Source organism: Brugia malayi (genome assembly GCF_000002995.4).
Source record: "Brugia malayi strain FR3 genome assembly, contig: Bm_v4_Chr4_scaffold_001, whole genome shotgun sequence".
Lineage (NCBI taxonomy): Eukaryota > Metazoa > Nematoda > Chromadorea > Rhabditida > Onchocercidae > Brugia > Brugia malayi.
Window position 1 is genome coordinate 4,222,217 of NW_025062478.1, and position 27,818 is coordinate 4,250,034.

Below are 27,818 nucleotides of genomic sequence, written 5' to 3' on the forward strand. Positions count from 1 at the left end.
ATAGACAAGATTTTTCTTAATTAAATTCTTAAACTCATCATAAAATATGACATTTATGCATAAATTTCAGTAAGTTATGATTAAACATGAACAGATTTGTTTGACATATTGTAAATTAAAATGATTAAAATGATGATATAATGCTATTAAAAACTGAAGATGGCAAGAGTGAAAGTATGAAATGTTTGGTGAACAAATGAAGCCATCAGTTGTCAGATAGGAGAAGAAAGATTTAATTATTTCATGAATGTTTTGAGTAATTTTAATTCAACGAAAAAATGTATTTTTAATTTGTCATCTGTCCCAAGATTGCTTTTTCACTATACCAACTAGAAAATTTTTTATTTTTTCTTTAAATTGATTCTGAATGATTTAATGAATGAAGCAATTAATCGATGTAATTACCAATATTTAATAAATTAGTGATAAAAATAACTGTAATTAGTAATAATTACCAAAAGAAAAAGATTTTAAAATATAAGTAAAAATATCTCCTTTTTTCTGCTAATACAAATAAATATAACAATATATTATGAGGTACTTTTAAACTAGATCAAAAGACCTGAAATTTAAAATTCAAATGAAAATGGCAAATTGTGTGTGTATGTATGTTTGTATGTAAAAAACTTGCTTACCATTTTGAGCATTTCCAGTTTTATTTAACAATCAAAGCAAAATTACGAGATAGAAATGTATCCATGATTAAAATTAAGCTAACAAAATTCTTCTTTTAAAAATCATTCCAAATGGCACTTTTGAATAATTAACACAATCCTTTCTGAATTCTGGATTTACTTATTTTTCAAAAATTTATCAAAAATTTTAAAAATAAAAAATATGTTTTTTCTTTTTTTTAAGATGACGAATAAAATAAAAAAAAAAAGTGTTAATTTAATGCCGTATATAGTTTTGCAATTTTTTTGAATCCCAATTATAATCCAATTAAAAATCATAAAAATCAAAAAAAGTTTTTCTCCAAAAAAAAAATTTTTTAACGAAATAAAACAAATAGATGGAATAAATAAATGAATGAATAAAATGGAATTTACAAAATTAAATATACGATAGGAATGAAGTGCTATATGTATATATTTGCTTCTAAATTGACAACAAACTAAAGAAAACTAGTAGTTAGACAGAAATTTACGCTAGCATTATTGAAGAACCTGTTTTAGTGCTTACTTGAATTCGATACAATTCAAATATACGATCCAGAAATGACTGACATATGCATACGTTGCCATTACTCTCTGCCACTAAATTGAATCACTTCAGAAATGTACCATATACCATGCATATATATACAAATAGTAATAAATGGTTAATTACAAATTTTGATGAAAATAACAAATTTTCGAAATTTGTTTACTTATTCATTTTTCCTTAACTTAACTCAATAGAAAAGGAACGAAAATTACTAAAAGATAGCAAAAAGATTTCTTCTTTGCAGTGTAAAGGAAAGAGAAATATTTGAAATCGTTAAATGAATTTGTTTTAGTGAATAATGCAATTAGGCTTACTGTCATTGTACAGTATGACATTATGGTATCAAACTGGCTACTGTGGCAGTACGATATGAAATTGGTTGGTATCAATCGAGCATTTGATTATTTTTGAAGTTTTTTCTTTTAATTTTTTGTGACGAAAAGCAAGAATCTGTAGCTCTAAACGTGTGAAATTTTAAAACGTCGTTTTACTGCCGGCTTTTATCAATTTTTTTTTTTTAGAATTTGCCATATTTCAGGTTCTTGAATTAGTTTATTTTAAAATTTATAGTTATTCTCAAATATTGTTATATTTTACTATGACAGAACAATTTTTATGATGTTATTTAAAAGGAACTCTTTTTTTTTTTTATATCTTCATGAATTTTGCTTTTCTTGCTTTCAAATGTAATTTCAAATACTTTTAATTCAATTTTAGATGCACAAACCATTTTTTATCAAATTTATAATGTTGCATTAAGTTTTTTTGTTCTTTCTTTCTTCAGTATTTACATTCATTTTTGTTTCTCTTATTTTGAAAACAAATTAGACGAATAATTATTTATATGAAAAAAGCAACCAGTATAAATTAAAATTGAAAAGTAATAATATATTCAAATCGAATAGATAAATATTTGGGTGGTACTTTTGAAATTAATTTAACAAATTGAATATATTCACTAATAAAATGATTGTAGAGATTGATGAATTATAAGGAAACTGAAATTTAATAGTTTTCAGTTTTAGTTTCATTTGTTTTTTTTTTCTTTTTTTTTTATTGCCTGAATTGAGATTGATAAAAAGTAATCGAGAAAAAATTGCTGGAAAAAAGTTTTTTTGAAATCATTATTCAAACCACAAATAAAATTTAGGTATTATCCAGAATTATTATTGATGAAATGATTGATGTCTTGTAAAAATCTTCAAATTTAATAGTGAAATGTAAATATTACATTTGAAATAAACATTACTTTTCATCGAATCTTCAACACCTTCTAATCTGTTTACCAAACAGATGGTACATTTCCTTTAATCCATTTGCACATTAAATCTGTTATGCTAACCCACTCCCCACATATTATCATTTCATTGATAGTATAATGTTATCAGTGGAATCTAAAATTGTTTCCTAGAGATATCCGAGAGCTCAGATATGCTCTTAACTTATCATTTAAAATTTTCAAATTGCTTCCTGGTGTTGTCTGACAGGTATGAGTCTTATGCAAACATTACAGTTATAAGGCAAATAAAAATTTTTCATCATAACAAACCGCATTTTCATTCTAAGCATAGCAGTTATACCAATAATAAAACAATAAATAACATTTAATAAATTATTTAATTAGCCATCACATTAATAATAACAATTATAATAATAAATAATGACAATAAAAGTAATAATACTAATGATATTAATAATAATAATAATAATAATAATAATAATATTGATAATAATAATAGTAATTATAATAAATACAATAATAAAGCAGTAATAATAAACACAATGATGACAATAATTATTAATATAAAAATATACTTCGATTGTTTGATTGAAAACATTTGAAAAAAATGAATTTTTTCTAAGTAAAAATTTATTAAAAAGAAGATTGTTTACACAACAAAGCTAATAATATTTCAAAAATATTGTTAACTTTATATATGCAAATGTTTTGACATTAAACATTTCTTTTTATTATTACTCTTTTCTTATGAATGCAAGTTTCCATTTTTCATAGTTGCGTTGATTAAAAAATTAAGTACAAAATTTGAAGAAATAAACTTTGTAAATTGATATGAATGTATTGAAATTACTCAATTATTCTCAAAATTTTAAAATTTTAATTTTTTGAAAATTAGTGAATTCAGTGATTTATAATCAATGATTGGTCTAAGAAAGGGAATGGTTTCCAGACTGATGGAAATATCAAGACTGAGTTGTCAAAGGATACAATGACAAAATTTGCATGTAAGATTGAATTTCTCCTTTTTCTTCTCCATTTCATTATTATAATTAATTAATTATTATTAGTTTTATTCTCATTAGTTATAGCAAAAAATATGAATGTCACATTTATATTTCAAATGCAATGATAGAATCATAATTTGCAATCATAATTTTAATCCTTTTTGACTCAACAAAAGTATAATTCACATTAGTCTATGCCACCACTTACTTTTTTTTCGTTTTTCAAATGAAATTTTTTACTATTTTAACCAGATAAGTTACCCTAAAACTACTACGGGAAAGTTAATATAATGAAAGTATTGGATGTTCAAATGGATGAATCGATGAGAAATGTGAAATGAAGAGAACATTTGACATAGAAAATTGTATTTTGTTAAATTTTTTTTCATTGAATATTTTATTGATTGCAACAACATTGATGTTACCTTTTGATCAGATCTTTTTAGAACTCTTTTGTCGAAAATTAATCTAAATTGCCCATTGATGATAAATTAACATTTGGGTAAATTTCGCCACACACAGATTTGTATAATACTTTTACATAATAAATAAAAAAGCTAAAAACAAAATACACTTTCCCTTTAGGTTCTATGGTATATAATTTTAACTTTCATATTTGTTTGAAAAATTATCCCTATAGTTGAAGAAAATGATGGAATCGAATTTTTCAGAATTTTCCAGTTCATCGATTAACCATTTATTTTGTGTAATCTGCACTACCGCTACGCATTACTTGATGTGGTAGATTTGTTTTTTTTGGGATCCTTGAATAAATGGAATGTTAAACAAGTAAGGAAATAATTATTTAATGTACAAATATGCAAAAGCAAGGATTTAAACAAAATGAAGTGGGAAATACACCGCGAAACATCAAGGAATAGCAGGCAAAATTAAATTGTGCTACTATTTAAGGTTAGGAAAAATGAAACAGAAAAGGAAATTCATGGATATGAACCAAAATATTTGGAAAGAGGTACAACAGAAAGAATATAATGGTAACAGTACTAATACTTTATTTTTACAAAATGTGATTGTCATGTTTGTGTCACTTGTTAGTGTGCGTGTGAGCACAACTTTCGGTTTTGATATGATTATTTTGCAGGTACGAATAAATAATCCTAATATATTCGCACAGGTGTATAAAACTGTTCGAAATATTAAATACAAAAAAAAAGCAATTTTCTTAAGGAAATAAGAAAAGGATTGCCCAAAATATTTCCATAATTTATCACTAAGCGTCTGAAACATTAAAATCAATAAGACCATGTAAATAATTAAAAGCATAAAACTGAATGAAAATATTTCATTCGTATAGGTGTAAAATTTTTCAAAAATGTGCAAATAACTTAGATTTGTTATAATACAAAAAAAGTCTAAATTTTTAAATCGCGTAAATAATAAATTATTTCGGTAAAGAAAATTTAAAAATACCTTCTTCTGCAACTATATGGATGCATCAAAGTTAATTTAAGAATCTTAAAATCTTGCCATTTTAAACATATCCAGAACATAAATTGATTTACCACCTGCCACCGATCTTTATTTCTCCTACTGCAGACTAATTTTGCGTTAACATTTTTGCTATTTGATAAAAATGAAACAGTGATAGATTTTGAGAAAAAAAAAAAAACAAGGAAGATGAAAATTATACATCTCAGCCAAAGATAAGCAGATTGCTTTAACTTACATTTCAAAATCTCTCGATAAATTAATTTATAACTTAAGAACTAATTTAAACAGCGACATTGCTAGAACCACCATATTGTAATACTACTTAAAACTGAAACATGTAAAAATTTTCGTTAATGATATCTTTGTGTGAATGCAAAAATAAGTTATTGCACAATGAGCATCTGATATGTATATTAAAGGAATAAATACCATGGATTTTACATAAAAATCATAATTTGAAATGATCATAAAAATTTTCGTCACACACTTAGGAAATTTGCTATGAATAAACGTAATTATTTCCGGATGTAATCTTGAACAATTTCACAAAATAAATTCAGCCCAAAAGAAAATTACAAACAAACAGAATGCTTACAATTTTCCTAAATATGCAAAAAATTTGGGATTATCGAATTTTCGTCAAAGGATTAAAAACTTGCTTATACTTTTGATGTGGAATTTATGAGTTTATTTTTTGAAAATATTGTAAAATTGGAACAAGTAATTCTAAATGCCGGCAAAAGAGAGCAACCATTTTATTACTAATTATTTCAACTACTAATAAGAATAACAACAACAAAGAAGGAAACGATGGAGAGCGAGAGAGAGCGAAACAGATTAGAAAGCAAAATCGAATCAAAAACCGGAGCAAAAGGAACAGAAATCAAAAAAAAAAAGTTTTAAAGTGAAGTTGGCTTCATCGATGGATGATTACCAGTTGCTTCCTGAAGCCTCAATTCAAGCTGCAACCTAATTTGCGCTAATTTAGCCCGTTCTGCTTCTAAATGACTGTTTAATAAACGTAAGTGATCACATCGAACTTGCCAATTCACCTGTCCGGTTGATGATTGAGTACTTGTCGTCGCGCCATTACATGTGTTAGTATTACAACTATTACTTGCACTTGCATTACCTTCCTCTGCCAACAATTCCTCGATACGCTTTTCTTTAGAAAAAAAAATTTAACCATTATTCTTTCGAACTTTTTCCACATTTTAACCTTCTCACTAATTTTTGATACTAGAAGATAAACCAATATACAATATGCAATATACTATGGAAATAAATAAAACAATTACCATTAAGAAAATCCGAAGATTTCCATTCTTTTTTTATAGTTACTTAAAATCAAAAGAGAAAAAAATTAGATTAATAAGGAAAAAAATAGCAAAATGATTAGATAACCCACCCATATCGATATTGAGCTCGATAAGTTCGCGTCCATCATTAAAGCTTCGTGATGATATAATGTCTTCCGTTTGTACGCTAATATCGACAAATGTTGATCGTGGTGGTAACGGTGGAGCAGGAGGATGCCGAAGTGAAGAACTGGGATCTGTAAAACGCATTCATAAAATAAGATTTAGATGTTGTGTGTGTGTGTGTGTGTGTGTGTGTGTGTGTGTTAATTCAACATTTTAACTCAAACGGGAGAGATTAACAAAAGCTGATATTAGGCAAAAACTCGTTCCTAGCTGATAGTGTCAATATTATAAAAAAATTTTGCACACGGAAAAAGAGGCTAACTCTTTCTTTTTTTTATTTTGGTAAAGATACTGTTCGCATTCATTAGACCAGTGTATGAGCATATATATATATATATATATATATATATATATTGTAATAAAAACTCAGAAAATCATGGAAAATAAAGTCGAATACTTTTACACTGCCTATCAGGAATCGTTCCTCACCTTGACATTCTGTTGCTATCGTAAAATGCAAGGTATCAGAAGGCACAGAACTGCATGGATGACGTAATGATCCTTGAGCAGGCAGAGTAGCGCCCCGCTGTGATGTTTCCGCTGCCATATTCAGTCTTAACCTATAAATAAACAGAATTAAGCTATGTGTAAAATTTTTAGGACCTTCAAAATTTTAGGATTTTCAGACTTTCAGAAAAGTTGCAAAACACACCCAGGTGTTAGAGCGAAATTTTGAAAATTATTCAAATCTAGGCTGGCACTGCGTCCATGTCCTTTGCTTGCAGGCCTTGGAGGTGGTTTCGGTGGAGGTCCTTTGGGTCCTTGTGAGCTTAATGCAAAATTTGCAGCATCATTGAACTGAACATTAGAAGAAGACACAGTTTTGGCCGTAATCGCAGAAATTAGAGCTAAAATTCGTCAAAAATTCTTGATTTTTGAATTGATAACAGGAAGTGTTTTACATTCCAACCCAAAATAAACTAATTCTATCTGGCTAAGAAATACCGTACGATGACACTATCAGTAATCATGTAAGGATGAAGATTACGCGCATTCCAATGATTAGAATCATCAGTTAAATCATACGTTGTGTGGCTTTTAGTGCTGTAGGACGTACATCGACAAGAAGTGGTGGAACATCCGAGAAAGTACTCAGTCTTTCAGGATAATCCTGCAAAAGTCACCATCGGAAACATTTGAATTCTTAAAGTTAGAAAAATATTTCTTAATTAATTATTTAGGAAAGATCAATAAGTCAGCTGTTTTGAGGTAACGAATAAATTTCTGCCTTACGTACTTATAAGTAAAAAGAAGTGAAGATGTGGTAACTGAACTGCTGCTAACGTAACAAGATTTTTCAAGAAATCTTGAACAGATTTAAACAAAGGATCAACTTGATTTTCAGATTGAACATGAAGATGCTGATCACTGAAGGAATGGTATTGTTGTGGACAATGTCCAAGTGTTACCCCTGCTATAACGTCATCGTAATCGAACTGTTTCCAATCCTGCATGATATTGGCTGCTTGTGTTTCTGCCCCTTGTCTGCTATTACCATCATCTATAATACTTCGTAGATAAGCAGATGTCATGACCTATACATATGATATGTGACCGAATTTTAGATTCAAAAAATCGATGGAAAAGAAGAACGTTAAACACTCATTGGAAATTACTAACCAGAAATTAATTGTGGGACATCTCGACGTGGCATAACTGGAGGACTAATTTCAAATGGAATAACATCTGGAATTGGAATGTGACCCTAAAACGGAAAGATGACTATCATTGCACTCATAAAAATTTTTCAAACAAAAAATATTTATTCTAAAAATTGTCTATAAAACTTGACTTGCATATAATTTCAGGATAAGTACAATGTATAAGTGCAAATAATGCAGAGACAAGAAAAAAATCGATTTCAGCAATTCCAAGCAAATCCAGAACTAGCTACCTTGATATGCAGAACAATAAGATGCATAGCGGCTGAGAATTCATTCAAATCCAAGTAGCCATCTCCGTTTACATCACTTAAACTCCAAATTTTGGATAGTTTTTCACGATCTAAACCGCTTCGCTTGAAAAACTGAACAACGTGTTCGTTTGCACCACAAATGGCACCACTTATATCACTATATCCCTGTAAAAAAAAAAAAAAAAAGAAAAAACCTTATTTTCTGCCATCCTTTGTTCTATTGGAATATTGCAAATTACGAAACAAATATACTGAATGAAACAGCTGAACAGATAAAATCACAAGTTTTCTCCTATGAAGTAATACTATAAATAACAAAAAGAAAATCCTGGATAAAAACGAAAAACTTTTCAAATCATATATTAAAACATGGGACATATTCTGAGATAGCAAATATAATCTTAAACCCAAAATAATCTGAATGATATTTACAGCAGTTTTTTTCATTAGGTGATCAAAACACTTTGCGTAGTAAGTTTTTTGTTCTTCGGACATCCCATACAATGAATCTGCCAACGATTCTGAGGAAGTTTTATCCTGGAAAACTTGTTCAATTTGTCTAAAACTCCAAAAGATGATGACTCAAGATTCGCAACTAAAAGTAAAGAATCAAAATCTCAGATCTCAGCAGTAAAGGTGTGACCAACATTCTGCAAACGCATTGTACAACTACACAGTAACAACTATCAAATCCCTTCTTCATAATTTCAACTTTTTTCTTCTCTTGAAATACGAAAAAATATAATCAAAAACCTGAACTGGTTTCGACGTACGGCCTATGTCACTGCTCAATGTTTTACTGTCTTCCAAATCAGATTCTTCTTCGTCTTCAATGGCATCTTCTAGAAGATTTTTCGTTTCCGTGTCCGACATTCCTGGAAAATAGAAAAGTAAAAAAAAAATCCTTAGAAATGCCTGAAAAAACATGATGTCACCATAACAAGACATATGGAATTCCTTAACCAAAAGAAATGCAATAGTGCAATGATTGTTTTTTGAGATGCAGCTTACATATTATCCTGAATTAACAATAAGATTAATCAAAATAATTTAGTTGCCATACAATCTTATGCATTATCACTCTAGTTTGAAATTTTTAGAAACTATGACCAGCTTTATCGTTATCACCATCATCATCTGTATCACCATCAACTTCATCAGAACCATCGCTTGTTTCCTCATCTGAATTATTCAAAGCTTTCCATTTAATGCCAGGAGATGTTCCCTAAAACATTTTAAGGAATATAAAATGATCACATAATTTTCTCATGACTAGGTCTTCTACTTATTTCTACTTATTACTACGACCAAACTAACAAAACATGATCATTAATCATTTCAAATCCTACAAAATCACTCGAAAAATATATGTCTCAACATTTTACTTGTGACGGAGCAGTGTCCCCCCTAAATACAACTTCAGCTTTATCCGACAGATAATCATCCGAAGAACTAGCAAATTCTTCCCTGATGTTGCCACTGAAAAAAAAAAATGTTAATTTTAAAGTTTCAACATTTTTTCTTCATTCAAACACATAAGCTAATGCAGGACAAAACAGAAAATGTATGACCTAGTTTCAAAAGGATTAGTGCTTCCAGCATGAATTAAAGAGGATGATACGTTCTGATTGAACAACATTCGTCGCGATTCACTTTGAAGCAAGCTTATCGATACACTATCAGGAAAGTCATTAATCGACGTATGTCTCCTTTCCTGAAAAATAAACTATCTTCATGTTGGTAAGATAAGAAATTAAACTTCGTGAATGCTCCTTCTCTTTCCAATCTAAACATTTTTCGAAAAAATCCTATTATGACTTGCAATAATTCAGCAGAAATATAGAAATATGCAAAACAGTTGAAAAGTTTGCCGAAAAGCAACTTTTTCTAATTATAAAGAAGCATGGTTTCAGAACAATACTCTCTGATGACAGTGGTACATATGAATCTTGATCTTCTTTTATCGTAGTAATACACCGTGGTACGCGTACTGAGGTAATACTGTATTAGAAGAAAATTTTTTTTTTATGTAATAATTAGCAGAAAGCAAAGACAGAACTCAACTAATCAGCCACACGAACTGAAGAAAACAACGACTACGCAACTTACTAAGGAAGTGGATAAGGTTTCGGAAACTGCCGTTTGGGTATCAACATTCCATGGGGTATGTACTGGTGAAGCAACTGTAACAACTGCCGGATTCTGATGTACAACCGTTTCCGTCATCACCAAGTTTTTCCGACTGAAATTGTTGTATTAAGGTAGTCACAGAAACACTATAATACAGTCGCTTTTCTATCCATGTTTATTGTTTGGTTAAAATAGAACTGAATATTCAATAAAATTCAAAAAAAAAAAAAGAAAGAAAACAACGAAAACCTGAAGGAAACAACAACTGGAAAAAAAATTGTCATGCACTGTAATAAAATTCAATATGTGAAAAAATAATTGCCAAGAATTTTAAGAGATTTTTATGAATCATAAAATGAATGAATTTCATGATGGTTCACATTAACTGTTATAACAAAAAAGAAAGAAAGAAAGAAAAAAAATTAGTTCACCAATCATACAAATCATTTTTGTGCAATCTGCCTTTTTCACAAAATATGGTAGCAATGATACGATTTTGTTTACTATTTAATTTTTACCAATATTCTACCCCTACTAATTTGCTACCATTTAATTTCGAAACATTATTTAAAATGTGGCATTGGCTTATAATAACGTAAAGGAAAGCAGTTTTCATTTCACTCAACGCAAAGCAATACTAATAATGAATTTAGGTTGCAAACATCAAATAATTAAAATGACGAACATTACTTTTGAAAAAAAAATTCAGAACCTAAAATTTTACCATTTGAAATCTAAAATTTAGATGCGTAAATGATAAAAGCTTATAATGCTAACAAAAAAATGATGAACGGTTTAAATGAAACTTAGAATGGAAAGAACAAAAGCTCTAATAAGCATTACTAATTGATCAATTTGTGACGCAAAAAAGCAAAATTTCAATGAAACAGCAAAATCAAATTTTTAATTAAATTTTTAATTAAACAATTAAATACTTAATTATCTTGAAATTTAGACGAACTTTCACTTCTCCCTTTTCCTTCAATCAAATAAAATTGCCTTCAAACAAACAAACCAAGCCAAGCTAACCAGTTTCTGACAAAAACGATTGCTATTCTATGCAATTTTCTTATCCCAATGACAAACTCTGTTGCGATTCGTTAAATTTCAACCTTATCCTTCCGTTTTTATTTCCTTTTTCCTCTCTTACTGATCGGAAATGTTAATTTTTCAATAATTGATGCAATAAGATTGGTAAATTTGAGTAGTTTGCAAATGATTGGAGTGATAAGAAATGATTAAATGAGATAAAACGAAGTATTATCACTAATTTTGCACTCTTCTTGTTTTTTTTTTTTTTTTTTTTTTTTTGTCTAATTTAAGAAATAGAATCTCTTTTAAGAATCTTTTAATTTCATTTAAGAATATCTCACTTTTATCATTTGCATCAATTTCTCTTTTTTTCTCTTGTATTATTTGTCCTTTTTTATGTTATATATTTCTTAGCTTTTTTAGCTTCTCATTTTTTTTTTGTTTGTGGAAGAAAGGCATAATATTTTGCAAATCTTAGCAATTCCTGCTATCTCTTCATAGCGAATATTATTTTTTAATTTTAATATTTAAAAAACTTTGAGTTTATTTCTATTAATTTCTAATTGTTTGAGAGCATCACTTTAATTACCGAAATTTTTTTTTCTTTTTTTGATGAACTAACAATTTTATTGTGTTGCATTTATTTTATTTTTTTTTTTAAGATGAGCAGTTTTATTACTAACACTTTAAATTATGTCTATAAAATCGGAAACTGTTTTCTTAATACTATTATCATGAAATTATTCTTATGAATGTTAGCATCATTATTAGCTCTTCACAATATTATCTTATATTTTCATTCTTAAACAGTGTCGTTACTGCTGGAAAATATAGATTTGTTTCGAATTTTATTATCAGCTATTTCAAATAATTGTTAATTTTGCAAAGATTACTTAATGAAATTGCAGTTATCGTATAATAACTTCACACATTGTGCTATTGTTAAGTGTTAATTGTAGTAATCGATAACAAATAATAATAATGATCATGTTTATAATTAAATTATTCCATTCATTCTGCAGGTATGCTGTTTAGGCCTTAATATAAAGGCGTTGCTTTTCCGGAGCTGCAAAAAATGGATGTTCTGGAAGAGAAAATTAAGGAAACTGAACGTTTCCGTGACTGTTACTATCAACAGTTTCCGAAATCCACATTAGAAGAGAAAAAGCAAGCCGTTCGTGAAAAGGTTTTGCCATTAATTCAGGTGAGATTCTAATTTCACATATAGTTCTTTTCATTAATATCATTTATTGTATATCCATGGCAGCAAGCTTAATCTTAATAACTTTTTATCATTTCAATTTAGTCATTTTCAATAATTCATTAACAACTTAACCTTTGATAATTTCCATCATTTAATTGTACTGTTCGTTCACTAATCATCATGTTCATGTAAGAAGCATAACTTCAATAATTTAATCACTTGTATAACTTGATAATCAGTCAAAAGAATGTTAATTTAGTTGGTTTTCTTGCAATCGATGACAATTCAGTTCCCTCTTTTTTAAAGGGATGTTCTCTATGTTTCAGCATTCTGAAAAAATAAATAATCTTCGAAAATTGCAAATTGATAGTTTGTTTTTCGATTATAAGCATCAGCCAAAATATAATGATAATGTTTCGAAATTCCACAAATTACCACTTTTGATTTTACTTAAATTCATTCGTTTGTTTTATGTCAATAATGATAATAACGGCATCATTATCTTTAATAATTTTTCGTTTAATATTCGAATATTATTTATTTTTTCAGGATATTCCGTTAGATATGAATGCACATTCATCAACATCAGCACGATATAATTACATTTGTGGACGAATTTTAAACATCTGTGTGGATTATGACGCAAATTGTGAAAGATATTTATCACGTGCCGTAAAATTGGATCCTTCACTGAGTGATGCATGGTATGAACTTGGTGAATGTGTCAGAAAGAAGGAAGATTTTACAACAGCAATGGATTGTTTTCGTGTAAGTAGTGTTCTAATCTGAGAGTGCTAATGCTAATGTGCTTCTATCAGATGAAGAGATGATATTAAATTAAGAAGTTTAAAATTCTCAAAACACTAAGATTTTTATCAAATTACATTGATATTTTTTTCACCAATAATATGAATACCTTCCAAGAACAGCTATTTTATTATATTTTTCTTTCATTTTTTAAAAATTTTTATTAAAAATTTTTACCATGTTTTTGCAGCTTCATTTCCAATTCACATTACTTATTTTTCGATTACTTTCTATAGAAATCATCAGCTTTGAATCGTACTGGAAAATGTCTTGCCTCACTTGCAATAGTACTTCGACAAATTGCTTTGTGTACAGCGGAAACAGAAATTCAACATTCGTTGCAAGACGAAGCTGCTAAATTGTCTGATGAAGCCGTTAAGCTTGATCCTGATTCTGATAAAGCATGGCACACACTAGGAAATTCATGTTTGATGCAATTTTTTCTCAAGTACCAAACAAATATGGAACTTATGGTTTGTTTCATTCTTCAAACTGCTATTTTCGTTTTTAAAATAAATGGTAATCATTTTAAGAAGGCAAAAAGCTTTGATTGCTCAGTTGTTTTCCTTTGTTTTTTGTCATAACTGTGACCAAACACTAAAATGGGTGTTCTTTTTCACTTAATTATCAGTTTGATTAAAATAATACTGATATCATGCGGCCCAATCGCAAATAAAATGAGTTATCAAAATCAAACTGATGTTTTAAACTGATTAATTTTCTTATCACAATGTTTAAACATGTTTTAGGTAAATAAGTAAGTGATCTACTTTTCGTTTTCTTTGATTTTAATTCATTAATTTTCCCTGAATTTCAATTTGGTTGTAGGAGAAAGCCCAAGAAGCTTACGAAAGAGCGCTACAACTTGGTGACGTGCGTTATAGCCCTGATTTGCATCTTAATTACTCAACTGCTCTTAAATTTATTCAGAATTATGGAGAGTGTTTGAAACATTTAAAAATAGCAAATGTTTACGATCCGGGATTTCTGGAAACAAAAGGACGGTTGGAAACACTGCTGTCGTTCTTGAAACAAATTAACAGTCAAGTGCAGAGAAAAGGTTATTACATAAATTTTTAATTAAATTAGTTGAAATCAGACATGAAAGCTAAATATGACAAATCAATTTTTATGACCATTGAAACAAATAACTATTTTGTAATCTTCAGCTGATACAAATTAGCAAAGTTGTATAATTTATAAGAGTATAAGAACCTGCAACAATTCCAACTCTTATTTTGCTTGTTTTTTCTTTTTTATGTATTAAGCGATCATTTCAGGTAGATTATCTGCAAAAAAAATGAAACACTTTAGATCTTCGATATCTAATGAAGATTTTGGAGTATATTGCAAGAAGGCATTCAAGAAAAGAAGTGGTAAAATCGAAATCCTTAGAACAGTTTTATTTAAAGAACTGAAGGAAGGAATTAACGATGATGTTGTAATTTGTGGCAAAGTTGTTGCAATTATCCTTAATACAGAAGTTATCCCATAGTAAGCTTTCCTTTCCCATCTTCTTTTTTAAAAGTTATTTTAACGTTAAGTGAAATTTTCATTTTTTGAAAAATCACTTTAATCATTTTTATCTGCAAAGGCAGAACTAGCTTTAAACACAGAGCAAAGCATGTGTTGTTTGTTTATTTGTTTGTTTGTTTGTTTGTGTGTGTGTGTGTGTGTGTGTGTGTGTTAGCTGGAATTTTTGAATCATAAAATTGAACTCGAGAGATAAATGTAACAGTTATTATCTTTGTTTGAAAACGTAATATAGTGTAGTTTAGAAAGAGATAATATCATTATAATTTGTGTAATACTCATATGATATGAACAAAAATGAAAAATTATTAGAATAATGAAAAAATGTGGAAAATACAAACTAAATTAAATAATTTATGTCAGTTTTGGTTTCAGCACATTTGTTGGTTGTGATAAAGAAGGATCTTGCTGTGCTTTTTGCATTTATAATGCATCAAATAAATTTGGACTCGTTATTGGTGATTCGGTAGCTGTACCTGAACCCCACATTATCGATGTTAAGGTATTCAATTATATTATAAATATTATATAGGTGAGTGACACATATTTTTGGCATTTGAAATCTTTTACAAGGAAGAATTTATAATCGTTTTCATGTGTGCAGATACTAAGAACTATACCAACTTGACAACTATATATTCAAAATAATTCTGAAATTTTTTTTAAAATTTCTGTTGTTGAATGCTGGAATTAATGAACTGCTTTTCTAGATTTCATCTGAAGAAAGCGGTTGCGAAAATTTTGATTTTCGGATTGTTCGTATATCTAATCCGTTAAAGATGCTTAGAAATGGTAAATTAGTAAGGATGGATTGTATGGCGTTTTGTGAATTGGCTGCTGATTTTATTCATTAGTTTTTTTCTTTTTTTTTTTTTTTTTTCTAACGATTATGTTACATAATGGCTCGGAATGGTTTAGACTTGTAAGATTATTATGATGTTTTAGTTTAAGGTAAATCAAATCTACGGAATTTTTTTAAAAAACATTCGTGCTGGATAGATTTTATACTGTTGTACTGCTTGATTGACTTTAATCCAGTGTAAGCATTTGTGTTTATTTTAGTTTACTTATAAACCATTTTATCCCGTCTTGTTGACAAGTGTCGAATACAATTCAAGTTTTAAATCAAATTTTTTATTGTCAGCTTTTTTTTACATTTTGCGTTTTGTCTAGTCAGTGATATATTGTTCTCCTATATGAGCACTTTTATGTTCATCACAGATGCATTCGTAACTTTGTATTCACTTCTGATCAAAATTTGTTTTTAAATGCTTTCTAAATAATACTGTAATGTGCGCTGTATATATGTCTAACCATATCAATAAAATTTACATTAATTATTACAAAGGATTACACTTGTTTTTTAATTCTTATTTTTTTCTTGAAAAGGTAGATTAAATTTTTGTCTAAATTTATGCAAACGAAAAAGTTTCTGAAATCTTATGATAATTAGGAGACATTTGAAATAATGCGCAGTAAATTTATTCATACGAAAATTAATTTACATTATGAACTTCATTTAATAGAGATATAGAAAAAAATCTGCAGCAGTAATTGGCAGATATTCTGAAAAATGATGGAATTTGAAAATTCTATTTATTGTAGTTTTATTTATTAAATGTGGGAACTTTTACATTTGTATGTGTTCAGACATTTCTGCCATAATAATTTCTGTTAGTCTTTTCGCAGAATTGGTATTGTCCTTGTTTGCGCCTCGTTTTTCTCCTTCTTTGGTGTTTGTATCGTCAATTTACCATCTTTCGTTAATTCGCTCGTTACCAATTCAGGTTTTATATCTTTTGGTAGCATTAGACGACGGGTAAATTGACGCTCAATCTTAAAGTTCATTCATTGATACTAAAGTAATCTTTAAAAAGTTATTGTTTTCAAGAGTAAAAAATTAGTTTATGTCATTTTCAAATTATGATTATATTTCATAGATATAATTTCAAAATATATGTTCCTAAAGATATTTGACAGGGATTTTTATTAGTTTTTAATTTCAGATTAATTTTTAATTAAAATTATGCTTGTATATTTTGCTTATACAATAAATGTATCTTTTGAGACTAAATTGAACATTGCATAGAAATTTATAACCAATATTGTCTTAAATGGTTAAAATAAAGCATTAGGCAATGAAAAAAGAAAGGAAAATTCGCTAACTTCTCCAAACTGATCTTTGATCATTGGATGTTTACCCTCAATGGTAACAATTCCATCACTTACAGATACTTTCAAATCATCGGGCGCAAATTGTGATACATCAATAGTCACCGAGTAATGCTCATCAGTATCGGTTATCTAAAACATTAAATTACGACTGATAAGGGATAAAATTGATAAAAGATCCAATGCACTACTGATAGGACGAAAGTCAGAAAGCAAGAAATGAAGCTTTGTTATTTGAAATTTTTATGATAATTATTCCAAATTGGGAAGAATAAATTGTTAACTTAATTAAGCACAATAGTTTAATTAATAATGAATAAATTTACTGGAAATGGAACTAAGAATTCAAAAATACGGATTACATTAGGATTTTCATATAGTGAAACATAAAAACAAATATTTTTTCAAATATGTTTACTTGATAAATATTTGAAACTAAAAAAGGGTTGCAGTATTCAAGTGAATATTAAATTTAAATCTATATCCAAAAAGGAGAGAAATGACAGAGAGAGAGAGGGAGAGAAAAAAAAAAGGATTTAAAGTGAATGATAACCTCGCCAATACCGGAACCTAATTTATGAGAATCTTCGAATTGATAATCTGTCCAATAAGGACGTTGAAAGAATGGTCGCTCAATGTCGAGATCACGGAACTCATCGAAAAATCGACTGAAACGTGGTGAAAATGGTGAAATTAGCGAACGTCGAGCCATTTGTTTCAAATTTGAGCTAAAAAAAAGTGATTAAAAGTGATTTAAAAAAGGAAGCAAATTGATCCGATAATTAATATATGTGTAAAAATTATTGAAATAAGCTTCCACACAATTTTAACTATTAAAATGCCATATTATCACTTCATCAATTCTTTTGGATGCATATGAAACTAATGATTTTTTTAAACTTTTTTTGAGATAAAATTTAATTTTAAGAGTGGTATATATATATAATCTAGTCGAAGATAAAATTTTTTATGTGTTTGCTAAAAAATTTAATCCACTTTTAATAACTTTCATATCGCTATTTCGATTAAAAGATTCTGTAAAGCTTTCTAGTTTGCTAATTTTCAAATAATCAATTTATTTGACACTGATTTCATCAATTATCAGTTGAATTGAAGTCTCTATCATTAGATGAAAAGAAACAAAATAAATAAATAAATAATAAAAAATTCTTTTGCTGTAAATATCAATAATTAAACCAATATTGAATAAAAATTAAAAAATATTAGTAATTACAAACCTACTATTTCATTGTATTAAAATACTCATTTGTTAATATGAATATTGTATATGATTAATATTGCATACTTTTATACTTATTTCTTGTACATTAATGTAAAATTAACTTTGCTGTTATATGAAGCTATCATCAACCAAAAAATTAATATTGTGATTCATCAATTTTGTAGAAAAAAATGGTATCATTAATTAAATTAGTCACTCAATTTATTAGCATTTTTTATTCCTTTTGAATATATATAGCTGATTTTCTACAGATAATTCACAATGTTTTATATAAATCAACTAAAATAGATAATCTACAATAATTTATACAAATTGACTAAAGTTACTGTACATTAGATATAGCATACTGTATCGAAGTACCGTAACCACCACTGAAATTTCTTAGCATTCTATATCACTTATCTATATATATATACGATTGGTTTACCACAAATAATTTACAACGCTTTAAATAAACAAAGCAAAAATTACGATGGAAGAAATAAAGTAAGAAAATAAATTTCCAAAAAGAAAAAAAAAGAGAAAAGTAGTTGGTGTAAAAAACGAAGGAAAATTTGAAATGATATGATAAAAGTTGTGTGCATCATGGTGTAAAGGAAAGAAGAAGAAGAAAAAGAATAGAAAAAAGAAAAACTTGTTTTTTTTTAAATGAAATAACAAATAAAGTTGATAATGTTAATTGATGCATTTTAATACTTCACTTTTTGAGTTTTTTTTTTTTAATGGGTAATAAATTTGTCAAAAATTTTTAGCCAAAATAATTAAATTATATCATTTTATAATATAAAGGAATGTTTTTTACTCTATTTCTAAAAATTAGTCACTTAGCTTATTTTTCCTCTTTCTCTTCTTTTCTGGTTGATTGATTAGAATTTGAAATACAAAATGAAAAAAAAAAAAACAGAAAACATTGTATTTTATTAAATAGAAAGGAATAGAAAAGAAACCATTAACCTTGAATGAACCGATGAAAGAAATGAACATTTCAATTTTTTTTCAAAAAAAAAAAAACATTTTTCCCAGAATTTTTAAAATGACTTAACACATTGGTGAACACGGGAAGTAAATTATTTTTCTTGCATGAGCAATCATTCAACAAAATGTCGAAAATTTTGCAATATTTTTTACTTAGAATTTTTTCCAATGGAATTATTTGCTAGTGATTAAATCATTTCTTATGGATGATAATCAACAATTTTAGTAATAAATGATATGACCAATTAATTAATTGATGATTAATTAACAGTATCATATGTATTTGTTCGAAGTACAGAAATGACTACAGAATTACAGAAAATAAATGATTAACTTCTCTAATTATTCAGGTGTTTAATTAGTCCAACTTATAGTTACTTAAATTCTCAGTGTTTTAGGAGTGGAAAACTTATGAATACTTGAAACAGATTTTTTTTCTATTCAAATATGAAATTGAAATATTCGTCTTTTTTTCCTTGCAAAAATAAATAAGTTTGAATTTCAATTTTGAATTCAGCTAAAAAAGACCTTCAAAGAATAAGAGAAAATGGATTCTTTTTTTTCTTCAAAAAAATGAATGATAAAACGAGAAATAAGAAATGAAGGCAAAATGGAAGTTTTTTTTGAAGCAAAATGGGAAAGAAATGGAAGTTTTTTAACTAAATGAAAAGTAGTGAAATTAGATTGTAAATTTAAATTAACAGTGCTAAGCAAAGCAAACATTCATTTACCAGTAGTACTAGTGAAACAGTTTGATTTAAATTAATCATTGTATCCGTGTTTTCTTTTCTTTTTTTGAATGTTAAAATTAGAAATTAAATAATTTAATGCTTAAGTATGTTAAAAAATGCTCTTTGAGTATTTAATGTCTGGTTGACAAATATTTGAATATTTAATATTTTGATGTATCTAGAGATATTTGTATACTTCTTTAGAAGAAAAATTTACTTTTTATTTTGGAAAACAAAGCAAAAAAAAAAAAAAAAAAATCAAGGGATATTGATAGATATTAGTTTAAAAAAATATTTATTAATACTGCTAATGATTAACAAATTTTTAAGGAAAAACACTATAATTTGTAAGTTTTTTTGATTTTAGTTTAAAATTTATTGCTTATCATCGCTGTTGTAGAAGTAATTAGCTGTTAATAATGACGACGATAATATTATAACAATGGTAATGGTCCTATTTGTTGGTAGTATCATTATTGTTGTTTTATTATTACTATTAAAATTATTTTTTCCATTATCGTTACTATTATTATTATTATTATTATTATTATTATTATTATTATTATTATTATTATTATTATTATTATTATTATTATTGTTATTGTTACAGTAGAGATTGAAGAAAAGTACTGGTGCAAAAGTTTAAATATATTAAGTGTTCTATTTAAATTTTTAACTGTTAACTGGTAATTTCTCTATCGTTTTTGTAACAATAGCAGTGAAGAAAAGAACTTTTATTAAAAATAATAGAAGAAAAATCATTGCTAAAATTTGCTTACTTTTTTTCAAACAAAATTTTTAACTCCTCAAAATATACTATAAAATTGATTTTTGCAGATAAAAGAAGAAAACTGTTTAATTCAGCATTTCTGCATTTGTGTCAACATTACCAGTGCATATAATTCTCTTCTTCCTTTCATATTTGTCATCTTTCTAATCATTATTCTACCCGAAAATTTTCAAAAAAAAAAATAGAAAATGAAAATTTTGTTTATTTTATTACTTTGATACAGCTGGCTTGCAAATGGTTGCATATGAACATTTGTACCAATCATTCGTCCTTAGCAAATTTGAAGTTTGCAATTTTTTATTTTTAAAAAAAAAAAACTTTTTAAATGAATTTCTTTTTTAGCATTTGTCTAAGAAATGATAAAATTTGCGCCTTTTTGATTTAAATGCTATGAAGAAAGGTTGCAAATTGTAAATTGGGATGTACTGAAATTTTCAAAAATTCGTATTGAATAGTCAATATTTAGAATTTAATTTTTTGAACAAATTTTTCGCCTTGTAAAATTTAAAATCAAAAAAGAAAATCTGAAAATTGATGACAATATTTTCATGAGTCACGCATGTGCGTATCTTTTGATATTTAAAAATAAATGAATAGCTAAGTGAAAATTTGTATTTTTTGAATAAGTGATGCAAAAAAAAGACATTCCAATATTTTTTCTTTTAATAATTTAGAATTTATTTTTTTTATTTGGTGACTCACCAGAAATGAGTCATCTTTTGAAAAAAAATTTTTTGAAATTTGACAAAAAACTTTTTTGGTTACTTTTTATGGCTATTGCTTGTGTGTTATTTCCTTAGATAATGCTTATTCAATATTAAAATATAACCTACTGCATGCAACTTGTCTAACACTGATAACATCAATTTAGCTATCTTTGTCTAACGAAGAGATATAAGTTGGATTATCATACATATAAATGATAAATATAATTTTTAAAATAGTTCAGATTTATTAAAATTTAAATTGATAATAAATTTTTATTAATCTTTAAGATTAATGGTAATTCGATGGAAAAAGTTACAAAACTATAATTTAACTGTAAATTAAACCGTGATAATTAATATTTTATTCATTATAAAGCTTGAAAAGTTTTAGTGTTAAATTAAATTTTTTTTCAATACATAATTTTTTGGTTATAAATGAAATTAATTTCAACTTTTTTTTCTTGTATTTTCTGCAAAAAATATTTGAAATTGTATTTGTGTTATTATTAATTCTTATCATCTTATCAGTATATTTCTTTCAATCTTATCACTGTGTTTTGTGTTATTATTCTTATCAATATGCTTAATTAATTTAAATTAATTCAATAGCTTATAGTTGTCCTTATGAAATTAATATGCTATAATTAGTGTATTATTAATTATTGAAAGAAAGTTACAAATAATTATTTGGTGCCTTTTTGGAAACAGTTATTGTTCCTTATTGTTGTTCTTGTTGCTCCTTATTGTTGTTGTTCCTGTTGCTCCTTATTGTTGTTGTTCTTGTTACTCCTTGTCGTTATTGTTCTTGTTGCTCCTTGTTGTTTTTGCTGTTCCGTATTGCTATTTTTTCTCGTTATCGCTTTTTGTTTCTTTTTGTTGTTTATTGCTGTTGCTTGCTGTATGCTGTTTGTCTTTATTGTTTATTGTTACTGTCATTGCTAATGCTATTATTTTTACTAATTCTTTGTGTGAAATAAGAAACGTATACTTTCATTACTAATATGTTGCAGATTATTGCTATAACAATTAGCATTTTTATATTCATATTTGGTTTCCTATTGACTGTATCAACGATTGTATTCGATTATGTTAGCACATTTAATTTGAAATTATAATTTCTCATGCTTAGCTGCATTAGCATATATTATATGATTGACACACATTATTTTAATGACAGAAATATTGCATCAAAATTTTTATATAAAAATCATTTATTATTCATTGCTTTTTCTCTTTTTTTAATTTGATTGAAATGACTTAAATTTCAATTCAATTCCATTTCACTTTTTTTTTTTGTCCTTTTTGTTTCATTAAAATTAATGAAATATTTGAATTTTCGTTTGCATCAGATGACATATCGATGGGAACGTCAACGAGCTATTCAAATGCAAGATGAAATGATGGCACCGCCACGTTGTAAACAAAAAGCGGAAGAATTAGGATATAATCCAATGGATTGGAAAGATTACTTTGCCCGTGATGAACCATTTATCGATACTAATTAGTTTAAATTTTGTGTTAGCTTTTTGAAATTTTTTTTAGAAAATTTTTAGTTCTTATTTTTTTTTTAACTAATTCTTTTAATTTTTACTAATTTTTTTTTTTTAACCAGTCAATGTATTCGTTTTTTTTTTCTTCTTCTTTTTTAGTATTAAAATTAGAAATTAATAAAATAATTTAGTGCTTAAATATGTTAAAAAATGCTCTTTAAGTATTTCATGTCTGGTTAGTTCTAATTTTAAATATGTTTTGATATTTATTTGAATTTTTTTTACTAAGAATTTACTAATTTTTATTCATCTCTTATAATATAACCAAATAACTTCAAATAAAATTATAAAAGCTTAATGAAGAAAAGCGAAAGTATAGACATAACCAATTTTCAGCATAATTCGTAGTTAAATTATACTTTTTTTAAATTAATTTATTGTTCTTAGGCAAATTACAGTTTATTATTATTTATTGTTATTTCCTAACAAATTACACTTTTATTAATATTTTTGAATAAATTTTAATCTACTATAAATTAGCACTGTTTTTGGATAAATTACGACTTTTTATGATCCGTGAAATTTAAAAATTCACATTACATATCAAAATCAGCGACTGTATAAGCATTCATTATTTTAATATTAAATAAGTTTGCTGAATATAATAAACATTATAACCTATCGTAATATTATTAATTAATATACTTCGTTTCAAAATTTACATAATTAAATCTTGAATTTTGCGAAATTCTTGATTAAAAATAGGTTTTTTTCTTTAATCTAAATTATTTATTTGACAGTACTTTGTAGTGAATTTTGTTATTTCATATTTTATGTCAAATACGTTTTATTTATAGGATAAGCGTTTAAAAAAACTCATTTTGTAACTCATAATAATAATTTGAATGCTGAAATATTGCTGAAATATTGCGTCTAGTAAAATTTTGATGACCGGTAAAGAGTAATTATGTTACCAGTTAAAGAGTAATTATGTTACCAGTTAAAAAAGTAATTGTGTTACTGTAATAGCGCAAATGTCATAAAAGCGACAAGCAGAGCAAACATAAATTACCGCAATCAATATCGGAAAGCTATAAATGCAATTCTTTTTTTATTTCAAATATATTTTTTATTGCAACTACTAACTATAATTAACTGAAATATTCAAAATATAAAGCTCCCTGTCCTGCATTACACAGTTAATCTTACTTACCAATTCTTTGTTTATCCTTTCTGAATCACATTGAATCCATCACAAAGAGAGAGACAATCACATCTGTCCCTGTCCAATTCAATCCTTTGTAAAGGTCATACAATGAGCTAAATTTCTTGAGTACTACCACCACTACTACTACTACCTTTTCTTTCAATAGTGGATGGCTTATTGAATTAACTGTGACCCTTTCTTCTTAATATTTGCCCTCCAATAGAAGTAATTTTGTAATACTTTCCTCAATTGTTAACGATTGAAAAGAATATTTCCCATATTGTTATTTACTTGTTATAATTTCCGCCATTCTATGAAAGAAGCCCTTACCGCCCAATTATTTAAAACCTTTTTTCTCTTCAGTATAATCATTTCATTAAAAAAATAAGATTTTAATAATTTAATTAATTTAATGCATTATTTTGATCATCTTAAATGATGATCCAACTGTTTATTTTAAATATTAAATACATTTTTCGTGATGTGTCGAAAATTTTTTAATTATAAAATAATTTTTTACTCAAGTTAATTTAATAACTTTAATTATAAATAATTAAAATATTTATTTATGCAAAATTTCTCATTTTCCTTCTCTTTTTTGAATTAAAAAACTATCTGTACTGTCTTTTTATGCACAATTTTAATCATTTTCCAATTATATAGAAATATTAATTAGTCAAAATTGACATCTTGAAGAATTAATGAGATCATTGCTATTAAATATGTAATTAATAAATATTTTGGTATTTAATTGTAATATACTTTGAGGAGTCAATCAATATTTGTATATTTAATTACATTTTGTGTCGATGAATCGAAGTAAAACAATCAATGTATCGTATTTTAGATATGTTTGGAAGAATCAGTTTAAACAGAATGTGTTTTAAGGGATCAATGTTCTAATATTATGTATATCCTAATTAATTAATCAATAAATCGATCAATCAATCAATATTTTTATCTTTTATCATACTTTTGCTACTTTCAATTGCCACTACTACTTTTTATAACCTTTTTTTATAGTCGTTTGTTACCATTTTTTCCTTTTAGTTCTTTATTTATTCATTCGTATATTCCTTTAATTTTTAAATGTTAACCTAAAATAGATAATAAATTTTAAAGTAAAATATAAAATATCAAATATATATAAACCTAAATTAGAAATTGAATAAAATATGCTTAATACTTTTCAAATTTTATTCTATGTTATTTACTAACGCTTATTTTTATGTGATAATAGGAAAGAAGAAGATGGAAAAGATTTATTTGAATTGAATTGATGCAAACAATCTTTCCTTTAATCACGCAAGATTTATTGATAACAAATGTTTTGTTATCTTTTGGCAAAAAAAAAAAGAGAAAAAGAGCTAACAAACTATGCATTCTTTGATTTACATTTTTTCTTTTTTTTTTAAAAAAAATAGAAGATAAAAAAGATAAATGAAATTTTCAAACAACAAACTTATCACCATTATCAATTACCATCAACGAAATCGAAGCCTTTTGCTAAAACTTTATTTCGATCTTTGTTCACTTTGAATTTTCTTGTTTAAAGTTTTTTTTTTTTTCTTCATCAGTCGATTGTAATTGAATAATTGTTGTTAATCAAAGCAATGTTTGAATTACGATAGACAAATAGATGGGTTTGTTTTCAACTTAGGCTACTCGTTGCTTACGTATCTTTTCATTAATTAATTTTAAAATGATTACATCTAAATTTTGCCTTATGTATTTTAAATAATTTATTTTGATAAATAATTTGACTATTATTATTAATCTATGAGCAATAGCAAATATTAATTTGTAACAGTGAAATTTCAATCACAATTGTTAAATATTTCTTATTTAGTAACATTATTTCCAACTGAATTTGTCAGTTATATATTGATGAATCATCCTAACGAAATTTAACCAAAATATGTTCTAATTTTTTTTTCTTTTTTTGATTTAATAATTTCAATTTTTATTTCCTATTATTATTGTTACATATATGATATTATTGTTATATGATACTTATTTGACGGATAACACGTAACTAACTTTAGATTGCGTTGTTTTTTTTTTTGAACATACGAATAGTTTCATGTTGTACTTCTTTATAAATTGTTATTATTTAAAGAAATTTTTATAGATGAAAGCTGTACTATTTTTATTTCTAACAATACTTAGTATTAGTAATGGGATGCGACTTCAAGCTGTGCGGGTTAAAGGTCAATTAAAGTGTGGTGATAAGCCAGCATCAGGTGTTAAGGTTAAACTGTGGGATGAAGATGATGGTTTGAACTTTTCATTGAATTATTTTAAATTTCTAAGATAAAATAATGCTACAAAATAAATGGTGAAGCAAATTTTAGTACACGATCATTTAAGGCAAATTTTGGTAATTTTATTACTTGAAGGTAATTTTAGTTTTGATTCTAATTATAATTAGTTAGTGATATTTCGGTTGAGAATTATTGTATTAAGTAATGGATAAATTTTAGGACCGGATCCGGATGATGTATTGGATGAAGGTGAAACAGATAGGAATGGTAATTTTAATCTTGAAGGTAGTACCCGAGAATTAACGAGTATTGATCCAGTACTTAAAATTTATCATGATTGTGATGATGGCATTAAAGTAAGCAATTTCATACAAATATATTTGATACATTTTAAATATTCTATGCAAAATAAAAAAAGAAAGAAAATAGAAAGGCAAAAATAAATGCTATTAAATTTAATTTTTAACCAAATATCTGTTAATCAATAGTCAAAGATTCTAGTATTAATTAGATTTTCTTTTCCTTTGATACTTCAGTATTGGAATTTAATTTACAAATAATTGTTACAGTGATTTTTTAAAATTTAAATTTTAGCCTGGCAAAAGAAAGATTAAGCTACGTATACCAAAACAATATATTTCTGGCGGTTCGACTGCAAAGAAAGCATTTGACGTTGGTGTACTGAATTTGGAGACAATATTCCCAAAAGAGGAACGTGACCTAATATGAAAGTACACGTAAGAGATGACGCAATATAGTAATGTTAAAGGGATTATGATGAATTGAAATAATTCTGATTATTTCCAAAACAAAGACAATTATAGAAATTGTATATATTTTTAGTACGATAAAATTTTCATATTTCTATGTGTATTTCTTTTCTTTTTTTTTGTTCGGTATTTAATATTTAATAATTTAATGTATCACAACTTATTCATTTTATTTACTAATAATTAAATTCGTTTTTATAATTTGATTTTTCATCAATAATCTTTGATTTTTTTAAGCACATAATTAAATTTTATGGTTTTTGCTTTCGTTTTTTGCTTGAAGACGTAGTTTAACTTTTAAACAAATTTTTTTTTCGATCACTTAAGACAAGTTTTGATAATTAAATTAATCATAGATTTAATGTTTCAATATTTTATTGTATTAAAAAGTTTTTTTTTATCCATATTATTACATTATACATGTTTAAACTATAAATTTATTTATTTATATTTCATATAAAT

At 26.4% G+C, this 27,818-nt stretch overlaps 5 protein-coding genes across 10 annotated transcripts; 3 read left to right on the plus strand and 2 right to left on the minus strand.

Moving 5' to 3' along the window:
* Window positions 1-5,801: 5,801 nt before the first annotated feature.
* Bma-reps-1 lies at window positions 5,802-10,527 on the minus strand (the record flags this gene model as incomplete). 4 transcript variants are annotated; one of them, XM_043081585.1, is made up of 14 exons in its annotated part: window positions 5,802-6,067; window positions 6,311-6,457; window positions 6,816-6,946; window positions 7,039-7,234; window positions 7,413-7,497; window positions 7,796-7,887; window positions 8,007-8,091; window positions 8,281-8,466; window positions 8,734-8,838; window positions 9,061-9,176; window positions 9,412-9,526; window positions 9,687-9,780; window positions 9,873-10,015; window positions 10,411-10,527. In XM_043081585.1, 14 exons carry the CDS (start codon window positions 10,525-10,527, stop codon window positions 5,802-5,804), a joined length of 1,878 nt encoding a protein of 625 aa, XP_042937519.1. The 4 variants fall into 4 exon arrangements, with proteins under 4 accessions (XP_042937519.1, XP_042937517.1, XP_042937518.1 ...); XM_043081583.1 differs by having other exon boundaries at window positions 7,721-7,887; XM_043081584.1 differs by having other exon boundaries at window positions 9,055-9,176.
* Window positions 10,528-12,538: 2,011 nt separating this feature from the next.
* On the plus strand, window positions 12,539-15,861 carry Bm6393 (the record flags this gene model as incomplete). Of its 2 annotated transcripts, none has more annotated exons than XM_001895380.1 (7): window positions 12,539-12,667; window positions 13,217-13,435; window positions 13,711-13,947; window positions 14,303-14,534; window positions 14,755-14,968; window positions 15,383-15,509; window positions 15,718-15,861. In XM_001895380.1, the coding sequence occupies 7 exons, from the start codon at window positions 12,539-12,541 to the stop codon at window positions 15,859-15,861; spliced, it is 1,302 nt and encodes a 433-aa protein (XP_001895415.1). The 2 variants fall into 2 exon arrangements, with proteins under 2 accessions (XP_001895415.1, XP_042937520.1); XM_043081586.1 differs by having other exon boundaries at window positions 14,405-14,534.
* Window positions 15,862-16,681: 820 nt separating this feature from the next.
* Window positions 16,682-18,767, minus strand: Bma-hsp-17 (the record flags this gene model as incomplete). 2 transcript variants are annotated; one of them, XM_043081587.1, is made up of 4 exons in its annotated part: window positions 16,682-16,843; window positions 17,174-17,311; window positions 17,733-17,907; window positions 18,754-18,767. In XM_043081587.1, the coding sequence occupies 4 exons, from the start codon at window positions 18,765-18,767 to the stop codon at window positions 16,682-16,684; spliced, it is 489 nt and encodes a 162-aa protein (XP_042937521.1). The 2 variants fall into 2 exon arrangements, with proteins under 2 accessions (XP_042937521.1, XP_001895416.2); XM_001895381.2 differs by lacking the exon at window positions 18,754-18,767 and having other exon boundaries at window positions 17,733-17,891.
* Window positions 18,768-21,152: 2,385 nt separating this feature from the next.
* Window positions 21,153-23,130, plus strand: Bm10598 (Uncharacterized protein; the record flags this gene model as incomplete). Its single annotated transcript, XM_043081588.1, has 2 exons — window positions 21,153-21,203; window positions 22,975-23,130. 2 exons carry the CDS (start codon window positions 21,153-21,155, stop codon window positions 23,128-23,130), a joined length of 207 nt encoding a protein of 68 aa, XP_042937522.1.
* Window positions 23,131-26,453: 3,323 nt separating this feature from the next.
* On the plus strand, window positions 26,454-27,315 carry Bma-ttr-51 (Uncharacterized protein; the record flags this gene model as incomplete). Its single annotated transcript, XM_043081589.1, has 3 exons — window positions 26,454-26,598; window positions 26,806-26,942; window positions 27,181-27,315. The coding sequence occupies 3 exons, from the start codon at window positions 26,454-26,456 to the stop codon at window positions 27,313-27,315; spliced, it is 417 nt and encodes a 138-aa protein (XP_042937523.1).
* Window positions 27,316-27,818: the final 503 nt, after the last annotated feature.